This window comes from Pollachius pollachius (genome assembly GCF_949987615.1).
Source record: "Pollachius pollachius genome assembly, chromosome: 3".
In the NCBI taxonomy this organism is placed as follows: domain Eukaryota; kingdom Metazoa; phylum Chordata; class Actinopteri; order Gadiformes; family Gadidae; genus Pollachius; species Pollachius pollachius.
Genome location: NC_136936.1, coordinates 8,192,150 through 8,215,184, shown reverse-complemented (window position 1 = coordinate 8,215,184; position 23,035 = coordinate 8,192,150). Strand labels below are relative to the sequence as shown.

At 47.7% G+C, this 23,035-nt stretch overlaps 2 protein-coding genes across 3 annotated transcripts; one reads left to right on the top strand and one right to left on the bottom strand.

The window, feature by feature from the left end:
* Positions 1-523: 523 nt before the first annotated feature.
* On the top strand, positions 524-8,736 carry LOC307072639 (interleukin-1 receptor accessory protein-like). Of its 2 annotated transcripts, none has more exons than XM_079732027.1 (12): positions 524-772; positions 1,743-1,828; positions 2,276-2,468; positions 2,550-2,633; positions 3,254-3,446; positions 3,534-3,702; positions 3,873-3,944; positions 4,788-4,917; positions 5,011-5,159; positions 5,499-5,642; positions 6,986-7,129; positions 7,475-8,736. In XM_079732027.1, exons 1-12 carry the CDS (start codon positions 684-686, stop codon positions 7,909-7,911), a joined length of 1,890 nt encoding a protein of 629 aa, XP_079588153.1. In that variant the 5' UTR covers positions 524-683; the 3' UTR covers positions 7,912-8,736. The 2 variants fall into 2 exon arrangements, with proteins under 2 accessions (XP_079588153.1, XP_079588152.1); XM_079732026.1 differs by having other exon boundaries at positions 5,008-5,159.
* Positions 8,737-16,750: 8,014 nt separating this feature from the next.
* On the bottom strand, positions 16,751-19,214 carry gmnc (geminin coiled-coil domain containing; the record flags this gene model as incomplete). The annotated part of the gene is made up of 5 exons (XM_079732954.1): positions 16,751-17,310; positions 17,560-17,839; positions 17,988-18,104; positions 18,849-18,937; positions 19,157-19,214. 5 exons carry the CDS (start codon positions 19,212-19,214, stop codon positions 16,751-16,753), a joined length of 1,104 nt encoding a protein of 367 aa, XP_079589080.1.
* Between the last annotated feature and the right edge of the window lie 3,821 nt (positions 19,215-23,035).

Below are 23,035 nucleotides of genomic sequence, written 5' to 3'. Positions count from 1 at the left end.
AGTCCAATTATTTTTGTGTTATTTACCAATAGATGGCAAAGTTTTGATTAAAGAATACAATACATTCACTAAGAATATAAGTTAAACTACAATATTTATTATATTATATTGTTAGCGTTATTTCTCCACTAGATATACGTGTTATAGTGTATGATAAGTTACGTTACATTATTGGTGTCATTTGACCACTAGATCACACCTTATCATCATTACCGTTTATGCTATATATTTATTAATTTATATATAGTATATACATTCTCCTTTCGGGATGAAAAAATAACATATGCCTCTGTCTATATGCGTAGGTGTTTTGTTTTGTCCCAATAGCTCATAATAGTCATCTTGAAGCGAAACGCCTAAATGACACACACACACACACACACACACACACGCACACACGCACACACGCACGCAAACACACGTACACACACGCAGATGTGCAGTGGCCGGGGGCGGAGCCTCGACCGGAATCCAAGACGATAACTTCCTATAAATATCAAACTCTGCAGATATTCAACACCAATCTTGATCCCCTTCCGCGTTCACTGTTTCCACGACCGAACAAGTGACGCATGTAAACACAAACCCAACCACTTTCACAGAGAACATCGTCCCGGGCCAGGCTCGGCGCGTAGACACAAGTACCCGTGGAGAACACGGGACCAGATGTGCGTCCTGAGCTTATGAAGTTGGCCCGAATCCAGGCTCCCCAGGAGCCGACCTCTGGAAGCAGACCGGTCCGGGAGCGAAGCGTTACCGGGCCCTACAGCATGTGAGTGTGACTAAAACCCGCTGCCAGTTCATAAGGTTCACAGCATGTTGGACCTCCCAGCGGAACAGCCTTCACCCAGAACCGGTACCACTCAAACCTGATCTTTAAAACGGGCTTACTAGAACGGTATAACAGTGTCAATACAGTGTTCGAGGTACTTATTAATGTAACGTTATCCACCGAATCAAGAACTGTAATGGCTTTTTTAAATTATGGAATCACCGTGTCTAGGACTGTGATAGCGGTATTAATTAATGTAATCCCCGTATCTAGATCTGTAATAGCAGTATTTACTAACGTATTCACAGTATCTAGAACTGTACAAGTGGTGTGTAATAACGTATACACCGTATCTAGAACCGTGAAAGTAGTACATATTAAAATGTTCATCGTATCTTATGTTTTATTTATTAACGTGTTGACGTATCTAAATCCGTATGGGTGATTGCGACCACCTTCTCCTTGGCGGCCCCTCCCCTAATGGGTGGTCTTACTACCATCCTGCTCAGCAGAAAGCTTCAATGAACACCCACCACCTCTTCTTCCTTGTCCTCTTCTAGTGATCTGAGGGCTCCTCCTAACCTCAGTATGGATCAATTCAGTACAGATTGAATACGTCGAATCAATACTTCACATTGGCTAACATTCTGATCGATCATTAGAATACATCCACCCTCCCCCACGGTCTTTCTCTGTCGAAGGTTTAATGGAGCAGGTTTCATAGCGCTGTGTGCATGTGAGCCAGTAACCCCACCACACATAGCTTCCAGTCAGTCCACCTCTCTGTCCCTGTTTTATCCATGTATCTATATCCATATATGTCATTGCTGACAACGTCCAGTCAACCAACAGGACGTTGTTTTACTTTTTAATCAAAATCCAAACCTGTCTCTAGAGCGGTGTTCATCACTTCTCTCTCTCTCTCTCTCTCTCTCTCTCTCTCTCTCTCTCTCTCTCTCTCTCTCTCTAGGTCAATGTTCATCATTTTCTTCTTGTGTTTCTCGGCCACCGCTGGTGAAGACTCCACTGCTATGACTACATCCAGCGACCAATCAGGTTTGCGACAGTTCTTACAGATGGGCTGTGATTGGTGAAATTTGGGGCTTTTTTCACTAACAACCACATTTTAACTGTGAAGGTCCTAATGATATATGTTGTGTGGAGATGATACGTTTAGGTTAGAGAGGGTTAGTTTAGGTATTAAGTGAGAGATGGTTAGTTTAGGTAGATGGTTAGACGGTTTAAATGTGTGCGTAGGTCTGACTCTCTTTGGCCAAGTTGACTTTAACCTCTTCAACAGATCCGTTATCCTATTCGTTTTGCCTGCAAAATCTTATCACCTTGTTCTCATACAACGCGAAAATCCCCTTAGATACCCATCACACACACACACACACGCACACACGCACACACACACACTAGGATATGGTTAGCGGTTGTTAATGTTAATGTTATAGTCACTCCTCCTCTCCTCTCCTCCCCTCTTATCTCTCCTCCAATCAGAGCTCCTTTGTCATGACTGGGGGAGGAGCGGGGAGGCGGTGCGTGTTATAAACGGAGAAGCTGGTTGGCTGTTCTGTCCCCTTTTCTCCCACCCAACGCTCTACAACTACAGCTCCGCCCACAGCAGTGGTCTCTCCCTCTTCTGGTACCACCTCCCCCCTGAACAGGACCTGGAGCGTCCAATCAAATACAGGTACACTTTGAAGCATGTCTGTTGTTTGTATTGTGCATCATGTGTGTGTTGTTGTGTATTTATTGTGTGTCTGTTGTGTAGCCAGAGGGTGAGTAAGGATAGAGAAAGACTGTGGTTTCAACCAGCCAACGAATACGACACCGGACAGTACATCTGCATGTTACGGTACGTATACTACTGGTACTACAACAGTACTGCTAGTATTAATACTACAGTGCATCTGTATGTTAGGGTACGTATACTACTGGTACTACAACAGTACTGCTAGTATTAATACTACAGTGCATCTATATGTTAGGGTACGTATACCACTGGTGTTCCTACCAGTAGTATACTATTACTAGTGATAATACTACAGTACATCTGCACGTTAAGTAAAAAGTACTAATTATATTGTCTAACCCCTACCTGGTCCTTAATGACCTGCCTCCGTACAGCCTAACCCCTACATGGTCCCTAATGACCTGTCTCTTTACTGTCTAACCCCTACCTGCTCCTTAATGTCCTGTCTCTGTACAGCCTAACCCCTACCTGCTCCTTAATGACCTGTCTCTTACTGTCTAACCCCTACCTGCTCCTTAATGACCTGTCTCTTTACTGTCTAACCCCTACCTGCTCCTTAATGACCTGTCTCTTTACTGTCTAACCCCTACCTGCTTCTTAATGTCCTGTCTCTGTACTGTCGAACCCCTACCTGCTCCTTAATGACCTGTCTCTTTTCTGTCCAACCCCTACCTGCTCCTTAATGACCTGTCTCTTTACTGTCTTTCCCCTATCTGCTACAGGAACAGGACATCCTGCACAAAGATAGCCATGTCTCTAGAGGTGGTGTCGAGTGGGACTGACTGTCCACATCTGGTTGCCATGGTGCCCAGTAAGGTGTACATCCCGGTCCAGGAGGGGAAGAGACTGAGTTGCCCGGGCCTCCAGCATGCCGCCAAGATGGCCGACAGTGCCCCCTCGGTCACCTGGTACTATGTAAGACCCTCAAGAACCCGCCAAACCCAATCAAAGAACACACTCTAGTCACTGTGATTTGAGCTCCACGTGTTTCCTGACCCGCAGAACTGCACCAAGTACCCGTTCTGGGACAGAGAGCGGGAGGTGAAGGGGGACAAACTGATTGTGCACCAGATGGTGCTGATGTACGAGGGCCTGTACTACTGCCGGGTTAACTACACCCGCAAAAACCTCCCACTCAACTTCACCAGGGCCCTCAACGTCTCCGCTGTCTGTAAGAGAAGATCCCCCTACCAACACTACTAGTCATTTTATTACTTCTGATAGTACTGGTATTATACTAGCACAATTACTATTAGACTGCGGCTAATACGACTAGTATTATTACTACCGCTAGCCATACGTGCTGCTAGTACTACTACCAACAGGTTTTGTTGTCCTCAGCCTCCAGTTTTCATTCCAAGGTGCCGGTCATTCTGATCCCAAACGAAGAACGCAAGTTCACCGTCAGACTGGGTGAGTAACCGGGGAGATCCCAGCATCAGCACCAGGGTACCGGGGCGCAGTGGAGGGCTTCGTTGTCATGGTGATAGAGCATCTGGTTGTTGTTGGAATAGAGTATTGATTTTTTTAATTTCCCCTGGGGATCCATAAAGTATACATCTATCTATCTATCGTGATTACATTAGAAGCTGCTTAGGAAGAACTAAGGTAGTAGGATTGGAACAGACCAGTCGTACTAGACCAGTCGTTCTAGACCAGTCGTTCTAGACCAGTCGTACTAGACCAGTCGTATAATACGACTGGTCTAGTATGACTGGTCTAATACGACTGGTCTAGTATGACTGGTCTAGTATGACTGGTCTAGTATGACAGTCTAATACGACTCGTATTAGACTGTCATACTAGACCAGTCGTATTAGACCAGTGGTATTAGAACAGTGGTATTAGAACAAAAGTATCAGCACATAGAGTCATACTAGACCAATAGTACCATACCAGCAGTACAGGGACTAGTTTTTTGGCTTAAAGTGGAGGTGAGGCTATATGTATGGTTTAGGCTTGAGGTGAGGCTTTATGTATGGTTTAGGCTTGAGGTGAGGCTTTATGTGGGGTTGTGTGGGCTTGAGGGGAGGCTTAATGTGGAGTTGTGTGGCCTTGAGGGGAGGCTTTATGTGGGGTTGTGTGGGCTTGAGGGGAGGCTTTATGTGGGGTTGTGTGGCCTTGAGTTGAGGCTTTATGGGGGGTTGTGTGGCCTTGAGGGGAGGCTTTATGTGGGGTTGTGTGGCCTTGAGGGGAGGCTTTATGTGGGGTTGTGTGGCCTTGAGTAGAGGCTTAATGTGGGGTTGTGTTGGCCAGGGCGGGAGGCCAAGCTGGAGTGCCGGGTGAAGTTCCCCTTCCTGGAGAACAGTCCCCGGGAAATCTGGTGGACCGTGGACGGGAAAACCCTGGCCTCGCTGACCCACAACCGCTTCTCCGAGACCAACCAGTGAGTAACTACCAGTAGAACCAGTAGCAGACCTGTTGTACTGGGCAGCTCCCAGTACAGCCGGCTGAAGACTGTGTTGCTATGTGTTAGTAGGGTAGAGGCGGAGAGCTACGGGGACCAGACGGTGGTGAGCGAACTGGTGGTGGCGGAGGTGCAGAGAGAGGACCTGAGGACAGAGTTCAACTGCTCCGTCAGGAACGCCGCAGGCTTCTCCACCAAGAGAGCCCAGCTCCACCAGGAGGGTGGGTCGCGTCGCCATGGAAACACCTCTTAATCATCACTCATCGCTAACCTAGTCTCCCTGTCTGACTCTCTGTCTACTTGTCTGTCCGTCTACTTGTCTGTCTGTCTACTTGTCTGTCTGTCTACTTGTCCGTCTGTCTACCTGTCAAGTCTCTCTACCTGTGTGTCTGTCTACCTGGGTATCTCTCTGTTTTCCTACCTGTCTGTCTCTACATGTGTGTCCGTCTACCTATGTGTCTGTCTCTCTACCTGTGTTTCTCTCTACCTGTGTGTCTGTGTACCTGTGTGTGTGTGTGTGTGTGTGCCTACCTGTCTGTCGAACTGTGTGTGGGCTGCAGCCTACTCCCCCTCGGTAGAGCTGGGTTGCGGTCTGGGAGGCACTCTGACGCTGATGCTGGTCCTCTTCCTGTTCTACCAAGTGTTCTGGTTGGAACTCCTGCTGCTCTACCGTTCCTGGTTTGGAACAGACGAGCGCTACACAGGTACATGTGACTCTGGACATGTGACGTAACAGACTGTTCCTATTGGAAGGTCAGGTGTTCCATGGTTGAAGAGTGAGCGCTCTCTAGAGCCTGGGGGACTCCTCGCCTCTATCTATGTACAATCAGTGTGCCACATGCCCTGTTTACACAGGAAACATATCTAGATACTAACACTGCTTTAGATTATTTTCTAGATTCAAGTCTCCCAGTTGAACTAGGGCTATAAACGGTATTAAATGTACACAGGTGTGAATTTGTGCTACGGTATGAATTTTGACGTTACGGTGTGACCGGTAGACAGTGCTGTGTGTTAGTAAAGTAAAGTAAAGTTACGTGCAACTACTGAAAATATGGTAACGAAACGTAGTTCCTTTTTCAATTCGGCCCAATGTTTCTTTTCCCAGGGACAGATTTGACAGCGATACTTCCTTCTCAGGAAGTATGCTATTGCGCAAGCACGCATGCTGCGCGCCTGCGTGCTTGCGCAATTGTCCCTTCACAAGCTCTCATTCCACACCGTACGAGACAGACACTGGGAGCGTGAAGCTGTCTCTGCATCTCAGACATCGCTTCCGCAGACATTTTCCAAAGCCAGTCCCAGACAAAAAAGACAGCGGTGGAACGAGATTAACAAACGCTGTCACTGTTTACCTGTGTATGGACATGGTTCCCTTTCAAAATGTTGATAGAAAGGGCTTTAAAGAGATGGTCAAAACACTCGACCCCAGGTACGCGTTACCTGCACGCACACACTTCTATTTGCCAAATTGAGATGCCAAAATAATATGGCAAGGTCCGCGAGCAAGTGCAGACAGAAATCCATGCTATTAAATATTTGTGTTTTTCAGAGATGGAAGTAACTTTTTCTATGCAGTTTTGCTGCCTAACCAATATTTTTCCCCTTTAGAAGCAAATGTATAGAAATTAGAAGATTTTAACATACCTCGATATAATACCGTTACCGTCTTGCCTCAAATCATACCGTGATATACATTTTAGTCCATACAGTACAGCCCTAAGTAGAACCAGTAGCAGACTGGTTGAACTGGGCCTGGTGCTTTTGTATCTGAATTTGTGAATATTGACATTAACAAAACTTGGCAGCTCCCAGTAGCAGACTATGGTTGTACTGGGCTGCTTCCAGTAAAACCAGAAGCAGACTATGGTTGTACTGGGCAGTTCCCAGTAGAACCAGCAGAAGACAAAGTAAAGCATTTCTTAAATTAAATGTGTATGTGCATGTGTGTGTGTGTGTGTGTGTGTGTGCGTGCGTGTATATGTGCATATGTGTGTGCATGTGTCTATGTGTGTGCATGTATGTGCGTGCGCGCGCGTGTGTGTAGATGAGAAGGAGTTTGACGTGTACATCTCGTATGTGCGTGACGGCGAGGAGGAGCAGTTTGCTGTGAGCACGCTGCGCGACGTCCTGGAGAATCACCTGGGCTACTCCGTCTGCATCTTCGACCGCGACAGCCTTCCAGGCGGGAGTAAGTACTGCTGATTACCACAACTAGTCCTAGTAGTCCTAGTACCACTAGTACTAGTTATACTACTGCTGCTAATAGTGGCACTACCGCTGAGAAACTAAAATTAGAAAAACACATCCCATTCATGAGTGCATCCGTCCATCCATCCATCCGTCCATCATATCCCTCCATCAGTTTATCCATCCTTTACGTCCCTCCATCAGTTTATCCCTCCATCGTTTAGTTGAGCCATCCCTCCATAATATTCCTCAGTTTATCCATCCATTATATTCCTCCATCCATCCATCAGTTTATTCGTCCATCCTTCAGTTTATCCATCCATCCATCCATGCCTCTCCCCCCTAGCCATCACCGATGAGACGCTGAGTTTTGTGGGTCGCAGTCGTCGCCTGCTGGTGGTGCTGAGCCCGGGCTTCGCCTCGCGGGGGACCCAGGCCCTGCTGGAGCTCAAGGCCGGACTCGACCACATGGCGCTGGGAGGACACCTGCGGGTCATCCTGGTGCAGTACCGGCCCCTGAAGGGGCAGGCCTGGGTGGGGGAGCTGCGTCGCGCGCGGTTGGTGCTGGCCCTGCTGCGCTGGAAGGGGGACAAGTCCAAGGAGCTCACCTCCCGCTTCTGGAAGCGTCTGCGCCTGGAGCTACCCCTGCAGAAGGGAAAGGACTCTGAGCTGGGGACCGCCAGGACCTATCAGAGCCAGACTAGCACCAGCTCCCAGACCGGCCTGCTCAGCCCCGGGGGGCTGGCTGTCCACAGGGCTCAGTACAGTGGAGGAAAGCTGTAGCCCCCCCCACCATGACGTCATCACATTCACCTCCCCTCACAGCTGGAGCCCCCCCACCATGACGTCATCACATTCAACTTGTCCTGTGCAATCAAACCTCCTGTAATATATATTTTATATAGATTGAGTATCGAGATGAGTATCGAGAGGAGTATCGAGATGAGTATTGAGCCGAGTATTGAGCTGAGTAATAAGCTTAGAGTGTTCTAGTGCTAAACGCATCATGTACCAAACGACATTTACATCCTCTTGAATAGTGGACTCCATCAATGATGGTGCGATGACTTCCGTTTAATGTAAATGTATTTTTATGGAGTTAACGTAGAAGAATACGTCTTCTCTGTGAGCCAAGCCGTTATATGAATGTTTTTATCCAACAATTCATGAAATATATTTTTTATGCAACAAGCATGTTTTAAACTGAAGGTGGGCGAAAGATTCACCTCTTCTAGGGTAGGGCGCTCTTTGACACATGTGGTATGACGGCAGGGGAGTTACCCCAGGGTTAGTACCCAGTACCGGTTAGTGCCCAGTACCCGTTAGTACCTAGTACTGGTACCCAGAACCGCTTAGAAGCTAGTAGCGGTACCCAGTACCAAGTACCAGTACTGGATGGTAGCACCCCAGTGCTGAAACAGGACCAAACCACAGAGACCCCAGAGGTAAATGACCAAAACCCACTGCTGCTATCTGAGGTTTTTGTCTTGAAACATTCATCATTTATTCGAAAGGCTCCGGCTAAGAGAATTGTGTAGTATTATCATGCTATTTTTTAATATTTGTTTGCTTCAAATTATATTTTTTGATGTAATTTAAGTTGTCCATTCTTCCAAATACATCTTATTTTGCTATACCCTGCTGGACTCATTTCTTTCTGCTTCTCATACAACATAATGTAAGGAGGTTTTTAGTATGAATTATGTTGTAAGTACTACATATTAGTGTAGTATTTTGTTAATATGTTGTTAGTATGTAGTATTTTGTTAATATGTTTTTAGTATGTAGTATGGTGTAGCATGTAGTTAGAAGGTAAGTAGTATGTAATATGGAGTGAGTGTGTATAAAGGTTGGTAGTATGCAGTAAGAATGATGTTCGTATGTAATATGTAGTTAGTATGTAGCTAGTGTGTGTTTTGTTTCCTCTAGACGTGTCTGAAGCCATCCTGCACTCGATGCAGCGTAGCCGGCGCCTGTTGCTAGTCCTCAGTCCACAATACCTGAAGGACAAGAGCTTCAGCCTGCTGGAGGCCCGGCTGGCCCTGTTCCTCCACCAGAACCCCCAGACCCTCCAGCCAATACAACAGCACCCCCTCCACCTCCTCCAGCAGAACCACCACCAGAGCCTCCAGCAGCACCACCTCCTCCAGAGCCTGCAGCAGCACCACCACCACAGCTTTCAGCAGCACCACCACCACAGCTTTCAGCAGCACCACCACCATAGCCTGCTGCAGCAACAACACCAAAGCCTCCAGCAGAACCACCTCCACATTCTTCAGCAGAACCACTTCCACATCCTCCAGCAGAACCACTTTCAGAGCCTTCAGCAGAACCACTTCCAGGGCCTCCAACAGAACCACCTCCAGGGCCTCCAACAGAACCACCTCCAGGGCCTCCAACAGAACCACCTCCAGGGCCTCCAACAGAACCACCTCCAGGGCCTCCAACAGAACCACCTCCAGGGCCTTCAGCAGAACCACCTCCAGGGCCTTCAGCAGAACCACCTCCAGGGCCTCCAACAGAACCACCTCCAGGGCCTTCAGCAGAACCACCTCCAGACCCTCCAGCAGACCAGGCAGGCTACCATCATCGCGGTCTTGCGACACCCACCCAGCAGAACCAGCTGCCCTGAGGCTGCTGAGCTCCGGCAGGCCGCGGCCAGCACCTTGGTATGGCGCGGCGCCCACTCAGAACCAGCTGGCTCCAGGTTCTGGAAGCGTCTGAGGCTGGCGATGCCGGTGAGGCCTCTGGCACTGGGCCGCAGGATGGTGGACAGCACCTCCTCTCACTCGGACCTGGCCGCGCTGGTCCTGCAGCGAGTCCAGCGCACCGGCCACACCCACACGGCCAGAACCACCAATCACAAGTCCAAACCCGGGCCGCTTTCAGCCAATCAGAGCTGCCGAGAGGCTCCCCCCAGCGGCGAGGGTGTGATGGGCGCTGGGGGCCCGGTGCGCGTTGGGTTAACTGGTCAGAGGCAGGCTCCCGCAGGGGCGGAGCTCCCTTTGGAGGTGGAGCATCCTGAGCAAACCTGCGAGTCCAATCTGGTTCCCAGCCTAGACCCCACATGTGAAGGGGATCCGCCTCGAGACGCAGACTCCGCCTCCCAACCACCGTCAACCAATCAGGATCCAAGGACACATAACAGCAGACAGATGCTGCCCACTGAATTGTCGGTTTGATATTGTGAGAAGGTACCACCGTGAACCAGCTAATAAAACCAGCAAGGTCCTGGCGGCAGCAGGGTCCTGAGGCTGGCTGGACCAGCAGGGTCCTGGAGACCAGCCCTCAGGTCAAGAAATTAATTTACTTCCCACTCTGCGGTTCTGTATATCTATTTCTCTAAATATCTCTTCATTTAAATAATGATATGTATGTATGTATGTCTGCATTAAAATATCTAAAAACGACTACTAAACGAGTGTTCTAAATTTTGTTTCTAACAATTTTCCATCCCAGAGAACGGCTAACTCACAGTACCGGTCTGCTACATTTGCTACAGCTGTAAATCACCCCACAAACCATTATCTACAGCTGTAAACTACCTCAAGTAAGAATATCTAGAGCTATAAACTACCCCTCATCACATTATCTACAGCTGTAAGCTACTCCACGAAACATTATTTGACCACGCCCCTAACACCTGCCCCAATGGGATCCAGTGGGTCGGTTTTTTTGTCACAACTGGAATTTACATAACCTTTGATACAAATAAAGGTCTGAGTTACCTAGGATCGCCACTAGGGTTCAGTGTTTACCTACCAGCAGTTGTAATTCCTTGGACCACCACGAGGGATCAGTGTTAAACTAGTAGAAGGAATAAATTCCTAGTACCGCAGTTAGGGGTCAGTGTTTAACTAATAGCAGGTGTACCTCCATGACCGCCACTAGGGGTCAGTGTTTACCTACTAGCAGGTTAAACACCTAGGACAGGGGTCAGTGTTAAGCCAACTAGCAGGTATAATTCCTGGGACATCCGCTAGCAGGTTGAGCTGGGTTAACCAGGTAGAGCGAGGGACCTTCTCGCTCTCGCGCTAACCATAGTTTTGATTGATCAATTGTATCATATTAAAGTGTCCTTCACTCTGATGGGTTCTCAGCACATATGTGTTAATAAAATACTGTTGCAAACATACACATGAAACAGCACAAAACGAAATTCATTATTATAGAGCACCATCAGAGATAATTAGATGATTATATATACGCCAACGTGAAAACCTCCCCTTTTGAAAGCCATTCAGTATATCCCCATCACAAGAGAGGGAGAGAGAGTAAAGAGGGAGAGTAGAGAGGGAGAGTAGAGAGGGAGAGTGAGTAAAGTGAGAGAGGCAGAGAGAGTAAAGCAAGGGAGGGAGAGAGAGATAGTAGAGCAAGAGAAGAGTGAGGGAGAGAGAAAAGAGAGGAAAAAGAGAGAGGAGAGATAGAGTAGAGGGAGAGAGAAGAGGGAGAGAAGGAGAGAAAGAGTGTAGAGTGAGGGAGAGAGAGAGTAGAGAGAGGGAAGGAGAAGAGAGGCAGGGAAGGAGAGAGACAGGGAGGGAGGGAGAGAGGGAGAATAGAGGGCGGGAGAGAGAAGAGAGAGAGTTGGAGAAAGACGCGAGAGAAGGAGTAAAACAATGAGGTGTGAGGGAGAAAGGAGAATAGAGGCTGGAATGTTCTCCTCATTGTTCATGTAAGGGTGGTTGAATCTATCTGGAGGCGTGTGGAGCTCCTGTTCCACACACCTGCGCCCCTGGTACCCCCCCCCCCCCCCCCCCCTCACAGGAAGCCTTCCAGTTTCACAGTACACCTGACCACTTCCTGCTGCCCAGCAACCTCCTCCTGCAAATAACATGACCACTGCCTCTGTCGGCGGTAGGTCTAACTGTCTATATATAAGGTCTGACTGTCTATATATAAGGTCTGACCGTCTATATATAAGGACTGACCGTCTATATATAAGGTCTGACCGTCTAAATATAAGGAATGACCGTCTATATATAAGGTCTGGCTGTCTATATATAAGGTCTGACTGTCTATATATATGGTCTAACTGTCTATATATAAGGTCTGACTGTCTATAAATAAGGTCTGACCGTCTATAAATAAGGTCTAACCGTCTATATATAAGGTCTGACTGTCTATATATAAAGTCTGACCGTCTATATATAAGGTCTGACCGTCTATATATAAGGTCTGACTGTATATTTAAGGTCTAACTGACTATATATAACGTCTTACTCACTATTTATAAGGTCTAACTGTCTATATATAATGTCTTATGGTCTATATATAAGGTCTAACTGTCTATATATAAGGTCTAACTCCGTCTATAAATAAGGTCTTACCGTCTATAAATATGTTCTAACTCTGTCGATATATGGTCCAGTTTTGTACTCTAAACAGTCATTATACGAGTGACTTAGTACACCTAACATGATAAATGTGACTCTCCTAAACATGATATATGTGATTTAGTCACCAAACATGATATAGGTGATCTAGTCACCGAAACATGATAGATGTAATTTAGTATCCTAAACATGATATAGGTGATTTAGTCACCTAAACATGATAAATATGAATTAGTCACCTAAACATGATAAATGTGAATTAGTCCCCTAAAAGACATGATGAGCACTATGCTCATGAATGGTGTCTAATTATCGTACGACCATAAAATGTTTTAAATGTAAAGATGAAAAGATAACCTCAAATACATCTCCCACAGTATATTACGTACATCCATAATGTTCAGCAATCTACCGTCAACAAATTAATATGTTTGTGATTATTAGCTGGTCTCATGTTGAGCACATTAAAGCAAGCATAGCCCAGCAGATTTTGCTAAAGAAACTATTCCCTCTGCATTGTGTAGGCTTTGAATAGACCACGTGTCATTCATACCGTAGAATTGTTCTAGGACAATATGCCTTGCTGCCTTTCCTTCAGAAAAGTGTTTGTGGGGGCCTCTACCATTCACCGACCAACACGGAGTGAAACCCAAACATCAACGGTAGAAGTTGGATCTCCATTAGTGGTGAATAGACAAAGGAAAAACTGGATTAGATAACAATGATCAAATATGTTTCTAACTCTGTTTTTGGGCGGCTGCTAAAATAAGCATGTGTATGTGTGCATGCGTGTGTGTCTGTGTGTATGGTGTGTGGGGGTGCATGAGTGTGTGGTTGTGTTGCATGAAGCTGATGTCACATATAACAGTTTATCTGTAATCTAAGATGCTCTGATCACCAACAGGTTTGACCTGTCGCTGATTATAGGGATTAGGTCGGTCACTGGTGTGTGTGTGTGTGTGTGTGTGTGTGTGTGTGTGTGTGTGTGTGTGTGTGTGTGTGTGTGTGTGTGTGTGTGTGTGTGTGTGTGTTATGGAGAAGGTTGAATTACATTCCACACACGCCAGCATCACGCCACTAGCACGTCAGTAACACTCAGTAGGTAGAGCAAGGCACTACCACTTCTGGGTTAGGGGTTCAATTTCCTGTGCAGCTCAGTAGGTAGAGTGAGGGAACAGTGAAGGCCGTTCGTTGTGACATTCTTACAGAGAGATGAGTACCTTCTACTGCTCTGATAACCCTACACAGACAGAAACTCACACACACCCTCACACACGCACGCACACACACACACACACACACTCACACACACACATCTATCTTTAATGTAATCACATTTTATATTGTATCTTATGCTATCTGCAGACCAGAAGTGACCAGTAGATAGCAGCAGAGACAATGGAGACAAGGACAGATAGCAAAGACCAGAAGAGACCAGTAGAAACAGTAAAGACAGTTAAGAGATAGATACAGTAAAGATAGTAGCGGCAGCAGGGACTGGGAGGGACTGGGAGAGACAATAGAAACAGTAGAAACAGTGGATACAGCAGAGGCAAGTAGAAACAGTGGAAACAGGAGAGACCAGTAGAAACAGCCAGAAAGGAGAGCCCAGTAGAAACAGTGGATACAGGAGAGGCCAGTAGAAACAGTTGAAACAGAAGAGACCAATAGAAACAGCGAGAATGGAGAGGCCAGTAGAAACAGTGGATACAGGTGAGACCAGTAGAAACAGTGAGAAAGGAGAGGCCAGTAGAAACAGTGGATACAGGAGAGACCAGTAGAAACAGTGGATACAGGAGAGACCAGTAGAAATAGTGGATACAGGAGATACCAGTAGACACAGTGAGACATGAGAGACCAGAAGAAACAGCGTGATGGGATAGACCAGTAGAAACAGCGAGACAGGAGATACCAGTTGAAACAGCATTATGGGAGATACCAGTAGAAACAGCGAGACAGGAGATACCGGTAGAAACAGTTAGACAGGAGAGACCGGTAGAAACAGCGAGACAGGAGATACCAGTAGAAACAGCTTGACAGAAGAGACAAGAAGAAACAACGATTACAGGAGAGACCATTAGAAACAGCGTAACCGGAGAGACCAGTAGAAACTGCGAGATGGGAGAGACCAGTAGAAACAGCGAGACAGGAGATACCAGTATAAACAGGCTGACAGGAGATGCCAGTAAAAACAGCGAGACAGGAGATACCAGTAGAAACAGGCTGACAGGAGATACCAGTAGAAACAGCGTGACAGGAGATACCAGTAGAAACACGGAGACAGGGAGGGCAGGGTGCTGCGTGGTTAGGAGAGGAGGTGGGTGTGTGTTTATAGCCGCGTTCAGAGTGATTATCCGACTTGTTAAGACTCAAGCTGTTCCGGAGCTGCGAGAAGGCTGAGCGAGGCTGTTCCCTCAGATGGCTGGCGGAGGATTGTGTTTCAATGCCTCTAATGACCCTCTCCCTGGCCCACACCAACCCCACCACAGAGCAGAACAGAGGAGCCGCTCTCCCTGCCCTGAAAAACCTCAATCTGGCGGACATCTGCGGGGGCCCTACCGTGTCATTAAGGATAGACCACCGGTTCTCCGCCTCCATGGCCAACTCTCCCCCTCAACTTTCCCGAGGCTCCCAGGGGCCCCGGGGACCCCGGCCAGGGGACGGGAACCCAATGGGGCCCCAGGAGAGCCTCTCCTCCACCTCCAGCCCTCCTCCTCCTCCTCCTCCTCCTCCTCTGGGGAGGACCTCAGGGGTGGAGCACCTTTGTTCCGGAGAAGATAAGAGGAGAAGAGGAGGAGAAGAGGAGGAGAAGAGGACGGGGAGGAGGAGAGGAGAGGGGAGGAGAGCGGAGTGGGGTAGGAGAGGGTGGGAGAGGGTAAAGGGGGAGGAGATGAGGCTGGGGGGACACAGGGAAGGGATGGGAGAGAAATTGTGGATGAAGTGAACTATGTCGTATCCTGCACTTTCCGACTACACAGGGAATCGCACCCATTACCCTGCAGTGTTAGTGCCTTGCTCTACCTACTGAGTTACACAGGGAATAGCACCCATTACCCTGCAGTGTTAGTGCCTTGCTCTACCTACTGAGTTACACAGGGAATAGCACCCATTACCCTGCAGTGTTAGTGCCTTGCTCTACCTACTGAGTTACACAGGGAATAGCACCCATAACCCTGCAGTGTTGGTGCCTTGCTCTACCTACTGAGCTACACAGGGAATAGAACCGCTAACCCTGCAGTGTTAGCGCCTAGCTCTACCTACTGAGCTTCACTAGGAATATAACTCTACGGGTTCTGTTACATAACCTTTGACCCTTACCTCTATGTTCTCACTATTCAAACAGGACAGCCAATCAGGTGTCAGCTACAGTGATCATGTGACTGTGAGAAGAATGAATGGAGTGGTGCCGTAGGATCACGGGTCACATGGACCCAGTAGCCATGGTAACAGGCCTAACACTCTGCAGGTCACCTGGCATGGCGGTATGGCACACTAGTTGCTAAGTGACAGCTGTAAGGCAGGACTTCAGAAACAAACACACACCACAACAAATCAAGTTTCCAAACCTCATGTGTACACAAACACACACACACACACACACACACACAGAGTCATAAAGCATTATTTAAAATCTTCTTTAATATCTCCTCACCAAACCGTGGCATATGATAGTACAAAAACGTCTACATCGTTAACCAGTTAAGTAGCAGGTACAACTAGCTAACTAGCATCCAACAAGTTAAGGCCGCTAGTAAGCAGCAGGTGAAACTAGTTACCAAGAATACCAAGAAACCACCAAGTCCAACTAACTGAACCAATCGGTCAATCTCAAGTGGCTATTCAAAAATTGTCCAGGTAACTGGTCACATGTTCTGTGTCACATGTTCCTGGTTTCCTGTTTCAGGTTGCATGTTTCAGGTCGGATGTTCCTGGTCGAAGGTCACGGGCTCCATGTATCTCTGGAACCTTCTCACATTAGAGTACCGGCAGTGTGCTACTGTACAGTGTACAGTGTGCTGGTGTAAAGTAGCACCAAAAATGTTCCTCAGCTAAATGTAAGTTCTCTCCTGGTCCTTCATAAGGTTTAAGCGAATGGACCATCTTTCTGTGACCAGCGCTCCAGGCAGAGCTTCCCTTTCAGGAACGAAAGGGGGGGCATGGCAGCAGCAGCTATTGTAGCACCCCTTGATGGGGATCCAGGTTAAACTCAGGTTAAGAGCTCATGTTTGACGATCCAGATGAAGCTCCAGTCTAGGGATTCTGTTTCGGGATCCAGGTGAAGCCCCAGTCTAGGGGTTCTGTTTCGGGATCCAGGTGAAGCTCCAGCATCCCTGTGTGTCCTTCCTGATGAAGGCCTGTCCCTGGGGGAAGCTATGGGTCTTGAAGCTGCTGGAGGGACTGAGAGACCCTCTGAACACCACGTCTTTGCGAGGCGTGGGAGGGGGTGTGAGCATCTGAAAGGAAGGGACGGCCACTGGTGGTGGGATTGGAGTTTGGGTGGGGATGGGGGACAGTTGAAGGCTGTGATGGCTGTGTGTCGGAAGATCTGGACCTGAGGCTGACCAAGAGCCGAGCCCTGGTAGGCCTGGTGTAATGCCCTCTGCTCCAAGTGAATGGCTGAGCCCATGTGTGAGGGGAGCTAGGGTGGCAGTGTTTGGGTGTTTGAGGCCCTTTGTGGGGGGGGCTAGTACGGCATTGTTGGGGTGTTCGGGGCCATGTATCAGGGGAGCTGGGAGGGCAGTGTTGGGGTGTTCGGGGGCCTGTGTGACGGGAGCTAGGATGGCAGTGTTGGTGTGGTAGCGATCTGTTGTCGTGGCAGAATAGTGAGCAGAGATCTCATTGCACTGGTCTGGAGAGTAGCAGGGGTGGTAGGCATCTTGGTGTTGAGTGGCAGTAATGTTAGCATTAGCACTTCCCGCATGTGAATGCTGAAGGCTGGTAGACTTGGTGAGGTCAAGGCGGTCTGGACTTGAAGTCAGAACAAAGTCACAAGATGAGGATGAGAGGGACTGAGGAAGGTCTGGTAGGATGGCCGATGGCTCATAGGAAGAAGGAGCACTGAAGTGGGAAGAGGGCTGATGAGGAGGAGTAAGCCGACGAATGGGAGAAGAGGACGGGTTGAGTCGGAAGGAGTTGGGGGAGGCAGAAGGATCAATGGTGTCCCGGTCTTTGAGGCCCAGTGTCTGGAGAACCCAGAGGTCTAGGTTTGGTTCCCTGGGACCTGGGTCAGAGCAGAACTCAGGGAAGAGATTGCGACAAACGCGAGTGCTGATGCGCTGGGCAGCTGGGTGTGACCGACAGGAACTGAGGTTCTGGTCGGTTCTGTGGTCCTGCTGGAGACATCTTTTAAGGTTGCTCCTATGGTCTGAACTGAGGCCCTGTGTACGAGAGGGTGGTGAGAGTCAGAGAGGATTAACTTTTTTGGCACAAATGGCATTATTTTAAATGGAGGGGTTAATTGCATTTATTCATTATGGTAAATGTATTGATTATTAAAGATTTCTGAATCGTTTGTTTTGGTCATACCTTGACCTTCTCCTCCAGGTTCTTCACAAATGAGGAGCTGAGGAAGTGCCTCAGTTTGTTGTTCTCCTGCTGCAGCCGGACCAACTCCTCCTCTCTCTGTTGAAGGGTGTCCTGCAGCTGGGAGAGAAAATTCAGATATCAGGAATGGACCATGTCTGGAGGTAAAGGGGTGTTGGACTGGACCCTGTCTAGAGAAACAGGGGTGTCTGACTGGGCCATGTCTGGAGGTATAGCGGTGTTGGACTGGGCCATGTCTGGAGAACAGGGGTGTCTGACTGGGCCATGTCTGGAGGTATAGCGATGGTGGACTGGGCCATGTCTGGAGAACAGAGGGTGTTTGACTGGGCTATGTCTGGAGGTATAGCGGTGTTGGACTGGGCCATGTCTGGAGAACAGGGGCGTCTGACTGGGCCATGTTCTGGATGCAAAGGGGTGTAGGGCTGGACCATGTCTGGAGGCATAGCGGTGTTGGACTGGGCCATGTCTGGAGAACAGGGGTGTCTGACTGGGCCATGTTCTGGATGCAAAGGGGTGTAGGGCTGGACCATGTCTGGAGGCATAGCGGTGTTGGACTGGGCCATTTCTGGAGAACAGGGGTGTCTGACTGGGCCATGTTCTGGAGGTATAGTGGTGTTGGACTGGACAATGTTCTGGAGGTATGGAGGTGTAGGAATGGACAATGTTCTGGATGTACTGTAAAGGGGTATAGGACTGGACCATGTCATGAGGTATGGGGGCGAAGGACTGGACCATGTTCGGGAGGTATAGGGGTGTTGGACTGGACCATGTTCTGGATGTAAATGGGTGTAGGACTGGACATTTTCTGGAGTTAAAGGGGAGTCAGACATTGCGTCTTCATACCTGTTTGTTCCTGTGCAGGTGAGGCGAGAGCTTAATGGTTGCTTCTGGTTGAGAACACAGACCCCCATAGGATGAAAGATGCTGGTTCTCTGTAAAACACACAGGTGATTAGACAGACAAACAGACAGAGAGGTGAAACCCCTCTGAGCTGTAACACAAGGTGCTTGGTGCCTGCAGGCTGAGCTCTGTTTCAATATTAACAGGATTAGCTTCCAGTAGCGTGAGGTGATTTCAAACTTAATGAGACCAATTGCCCTGAACTGTGTTAACCCTAATCAGTGTGACTTTAATAATGTTAATAACCTCACCCTGATCCTGGTAGGACGAGGCATCGTCATGCACCCCAGCGGAGGCCACAGTTTCCATGGAGACGTCAACAGTGCGTACCCTAGGCGGGGCGCAGTGCATGGAGGGGGCCCCTGCAAAGACCCCATCTTGGAACGGCACCGCGATACTCTGAAAGATGAATAATCATGAGATATTAACTCACTCCTGCCCAAACCACTACCTCAAGATCATTATCACAGAGATTAACTCAGTACCACCCAGACCAGTACCTCATGTTTCATATCACAAGAGATTACCTCAGTACCACCCAGACCAGTACCTCATGTTTTATATCACAAGAGATTACCTCAGTACCACCCAGACCAGTACCTCATGTTTTATATCACAAGAGAATAACTCACTACCACCCAGACCACTTCCTCATGTTTCATATCACAAGAGATTAACTCAGTACCACCCAGACCACTACCTCAAGTTTCATATCACAAGAGATGAACACACTCCTACCTAGACTACTACCTCTATTGTACTTTTCTACTGTAATTTTTATTTTATTTTTTGGCTTAGCAGATTGTTCTTTTTAGTTAATATAAATGAATAAAATTGAAACAATGTCAATGTTTTTCAATTGCAGATGCAGAGACAGACATAAATTTATAGAATTAGGCTACTAAGTTATATAGATGGCACGTTATTTGTTCAAACTAAATAGGTGTCCAACTAACTTAATAAATAACTATCCTATATTTAATGTCTTCATTCAACACTTTAACAAAATGGTCCTATATCGATGCGTGAACAGGTGGAGACAATAACCAGCATACTGGGTCATACACAATTAATCATCGATAGAGCAGCCCTTATAAATTAAAAAGGTTGTACATTTTCTTTAGCAATAAATCCATATTAATCCAAAAATATATAATACAGAGAATATTTTGCATCGTCAAGGATAATGATAACTCACCATGACGGAGAGAGGGCTAGCGCGAGGACGGTGTGTGCGGCTGCAGTCCTGTTGTGTGTTCGTGTGTGTATGCGTGTGTGTGTTTGTGCGTGTGTCTGTCTGTCTGTCACACTCGTTATGTTTTGAGAGAGAGGAGCGACTTGTCTTCATTCAACACGAGCGACTACGGCTCGCCAAACCGAGTAATCCGATTGGACTGTCAGCGGCGATGACGTGTTGGATTGCGGTTTTAGTTTACGCGCCAACTCCGCCCGAAAACTATAATACCTGACTATACTATAGGCTGATACCAAGCCTACATCTCAGAGTCAGTGAGCGAGGTTGCGGGCATGCGTGCGCGTGTGTGTGCGTGTGTACGTGTGTTCACTGAATTAACGTGTAATTGGACGGCGCGTGGCCGGCGGACAAACTCAGACACCAGAACAACCTGACATACCATCCTGTAAGATATTAACGTTTAGAGGGGGAGAGGAGGAGATATTAGAGGAAAGCGGGAGGAGAGGAAGGGAGTTGAGAGGAGAGGGGGCGGAAAGGAGAGGAGAGGGGAGAGGAGAGGAACATTATAAAAAAACAACTTGCATTCTATCTTCAAAGATTTTATTTGATGGATTTACAATGCCAACCCCTTTCTTTAACATTAGGCCTAACTAATTGCAATCAAGTATTTTCCTTGATTGTGAGAGAGGTCTAGACCTGCTGGTTTAAGACAAGAGAGAGAGAGAGAGAGAGAGAGCGAGAGAGAGAGAGAGGGAGAGAGGAGAGAGGGAGAGAGAGAGGAGAGAGAGAGGGAGAGAGGGAGGAGAGAGGGAGAGAGAGAGAGAGAGACAGAGAGGGAGAGAGAAAAAGAGAGAGAGGGAGAGAGAGGAAGAGAGGGAGAGCGAGAGAGACAGGTCTAGACCTGCTGGGTTTAGGCAGAGAGAGGTGAGGTCTAGAAGATCAAGGAGCTGGAACCATTAGCTCTCGCTTGGCGGGGGACTTATTGGTCAACTCCCAGCACACACAGTGGTCAACTGCTTTGTGTGTGTGTGTGTGTGTGTGTGTGTGTGTGTGTGTGTGTGTGTGTGTGTGTGTGTGTGTGTGTGTGAAGACAGCGTGTGTGTGTGGGGGGGGTGTGTGAGAGTAAGTAGACAGCGTGTGGGGGGGGTGTGTCCGTCTCCAGATTAACTTCTTAACTCCTCTTTGATGTGTTTGTTGTTGCCAGGCAGCAGGCTGGCGTGTCGTTAGCGTGTGGCCGAAAGCGAGCGTACCCCCCGCCACGACCAACCAGAATAACTAGTCCAACTAGTACTGGTTATACTGGAAGCAGATCCACTGCACACTGACTCCAAACTATACTGGTCTGCTCCCAGTATAACTAGTACTATTCTCTACAGTATACTGGTCAGCTCCCAGTATAACTAGTACTATACTTGTCAGCTTCCAGTATAACTAGTACTAGTCATGCTCTACATTATTATACTGGTCAGCTCCCAGTATAACTAGTAATAGTATTGCTCTACAGTATTATACTGGTCAGCTCCCAGTATAACTAGTACTAGTATTGCTCTACAGTATTTTACTGGTCAGCTCCCAGTATAACTAATACTAGTCATGCTCTACAGTAATATACTGTTCAGTATTAGCGTTGCAACGCTAATAAAAACAAATAAACCGCTAATAAAAACAAATAAATCACGGCAAAGTGTTATCTTGAGTGTTCCCGTGTAGTATATACTAAAACAATTATTCACCTCATGCTCCGTGAATAGTGCCGTGAATAGCCCTAGTGGGTTATTCCCCACTATTCACTTCGCCATCGGCGAATAATTGTTAACTAGTCATATACTGTGCTGAATTATAATGGTTATACTGTGAGCAATCCAATATAACCAGTACAAAGCAAATGACACACCAGCAGACAGACAAACAATCTGACAGATAGACAGGCCAGCAGACAGACAGACTGACCTCCTGTATGTGCAGCAGTTGACAGTTAATTGGGCCTCAGTGGGGGTCTGTCGGCCTACAGGTGGAGCCCACCTACCTGGGAGTCTAACCAACAGATGTCAGGCTGCCCCAACACACACACGCCCCCCCACTGGGGTGTTAATGGAGGTGGTTTAAGTGACTTCTGCTAAACATGTCAACAAGTACGTCCTCTCCCTGCCCAAAACAACACACACACGCACACACAAGTGTGTGTGTGTGTGTGTGTGTGTGTGTGTGAGGGGGTCAGTGGTCTCGTGCTGTTAAACTCCTTTCGCTTAAACAATGGCTGCCTGCAGAGAGATTAGGACCAATTATATATATATACAGAGAGAGAGGGGGGGGGGGACAGAAAGAGAGGAGAAGGAGAGAGAAATGGTGGAGGGGGAGCAAAAGCCAGAGGGGGGAGAGAAAGGGGGGGAGAGAGACGGGGAGTCAGGCCAGTAGCGTTATAGCCATGTGATTGCATACGCCTGACCAACAAGGCTGAAAATAGATTGGATTATCTAATTAAAATTTCCTCTTACGCAACTTTTTGTAGAAATGTCTAGGATACAAATCAAAATGATGAACTCTTCTTAAACTTCTAAGAACGAAGCCGAGGTCCCCCAGCCTGGCAGGTCAGTCATAGCTGGTCTTATTTTATTTTCACTTCTCTTCTATTTTCTATCAGCACACCAAACCAAACCTAAACACATCTCGCTGAGGGATCTACTCCTGCACACGATTGGATGTACTTGATGCGGAAAACACCTTAAACAAATTCTGGTCTGAGCTTCTTTGAGCTTTCTGCACATGCACTAAAGGTCAGTTAATCACTCTGTCTTTCAAATGTGTCTTTGTGTCCATCTCTCTGTCAGCCTGTGTGTCTGTCTTCATGTCCATCTCTCTGTCGGTATGTCCATCGCTGTGTCAGCCTGTCTGTGTGGCTACATGTGTTCTTAGGACCTATGAGACAAAAATAAGG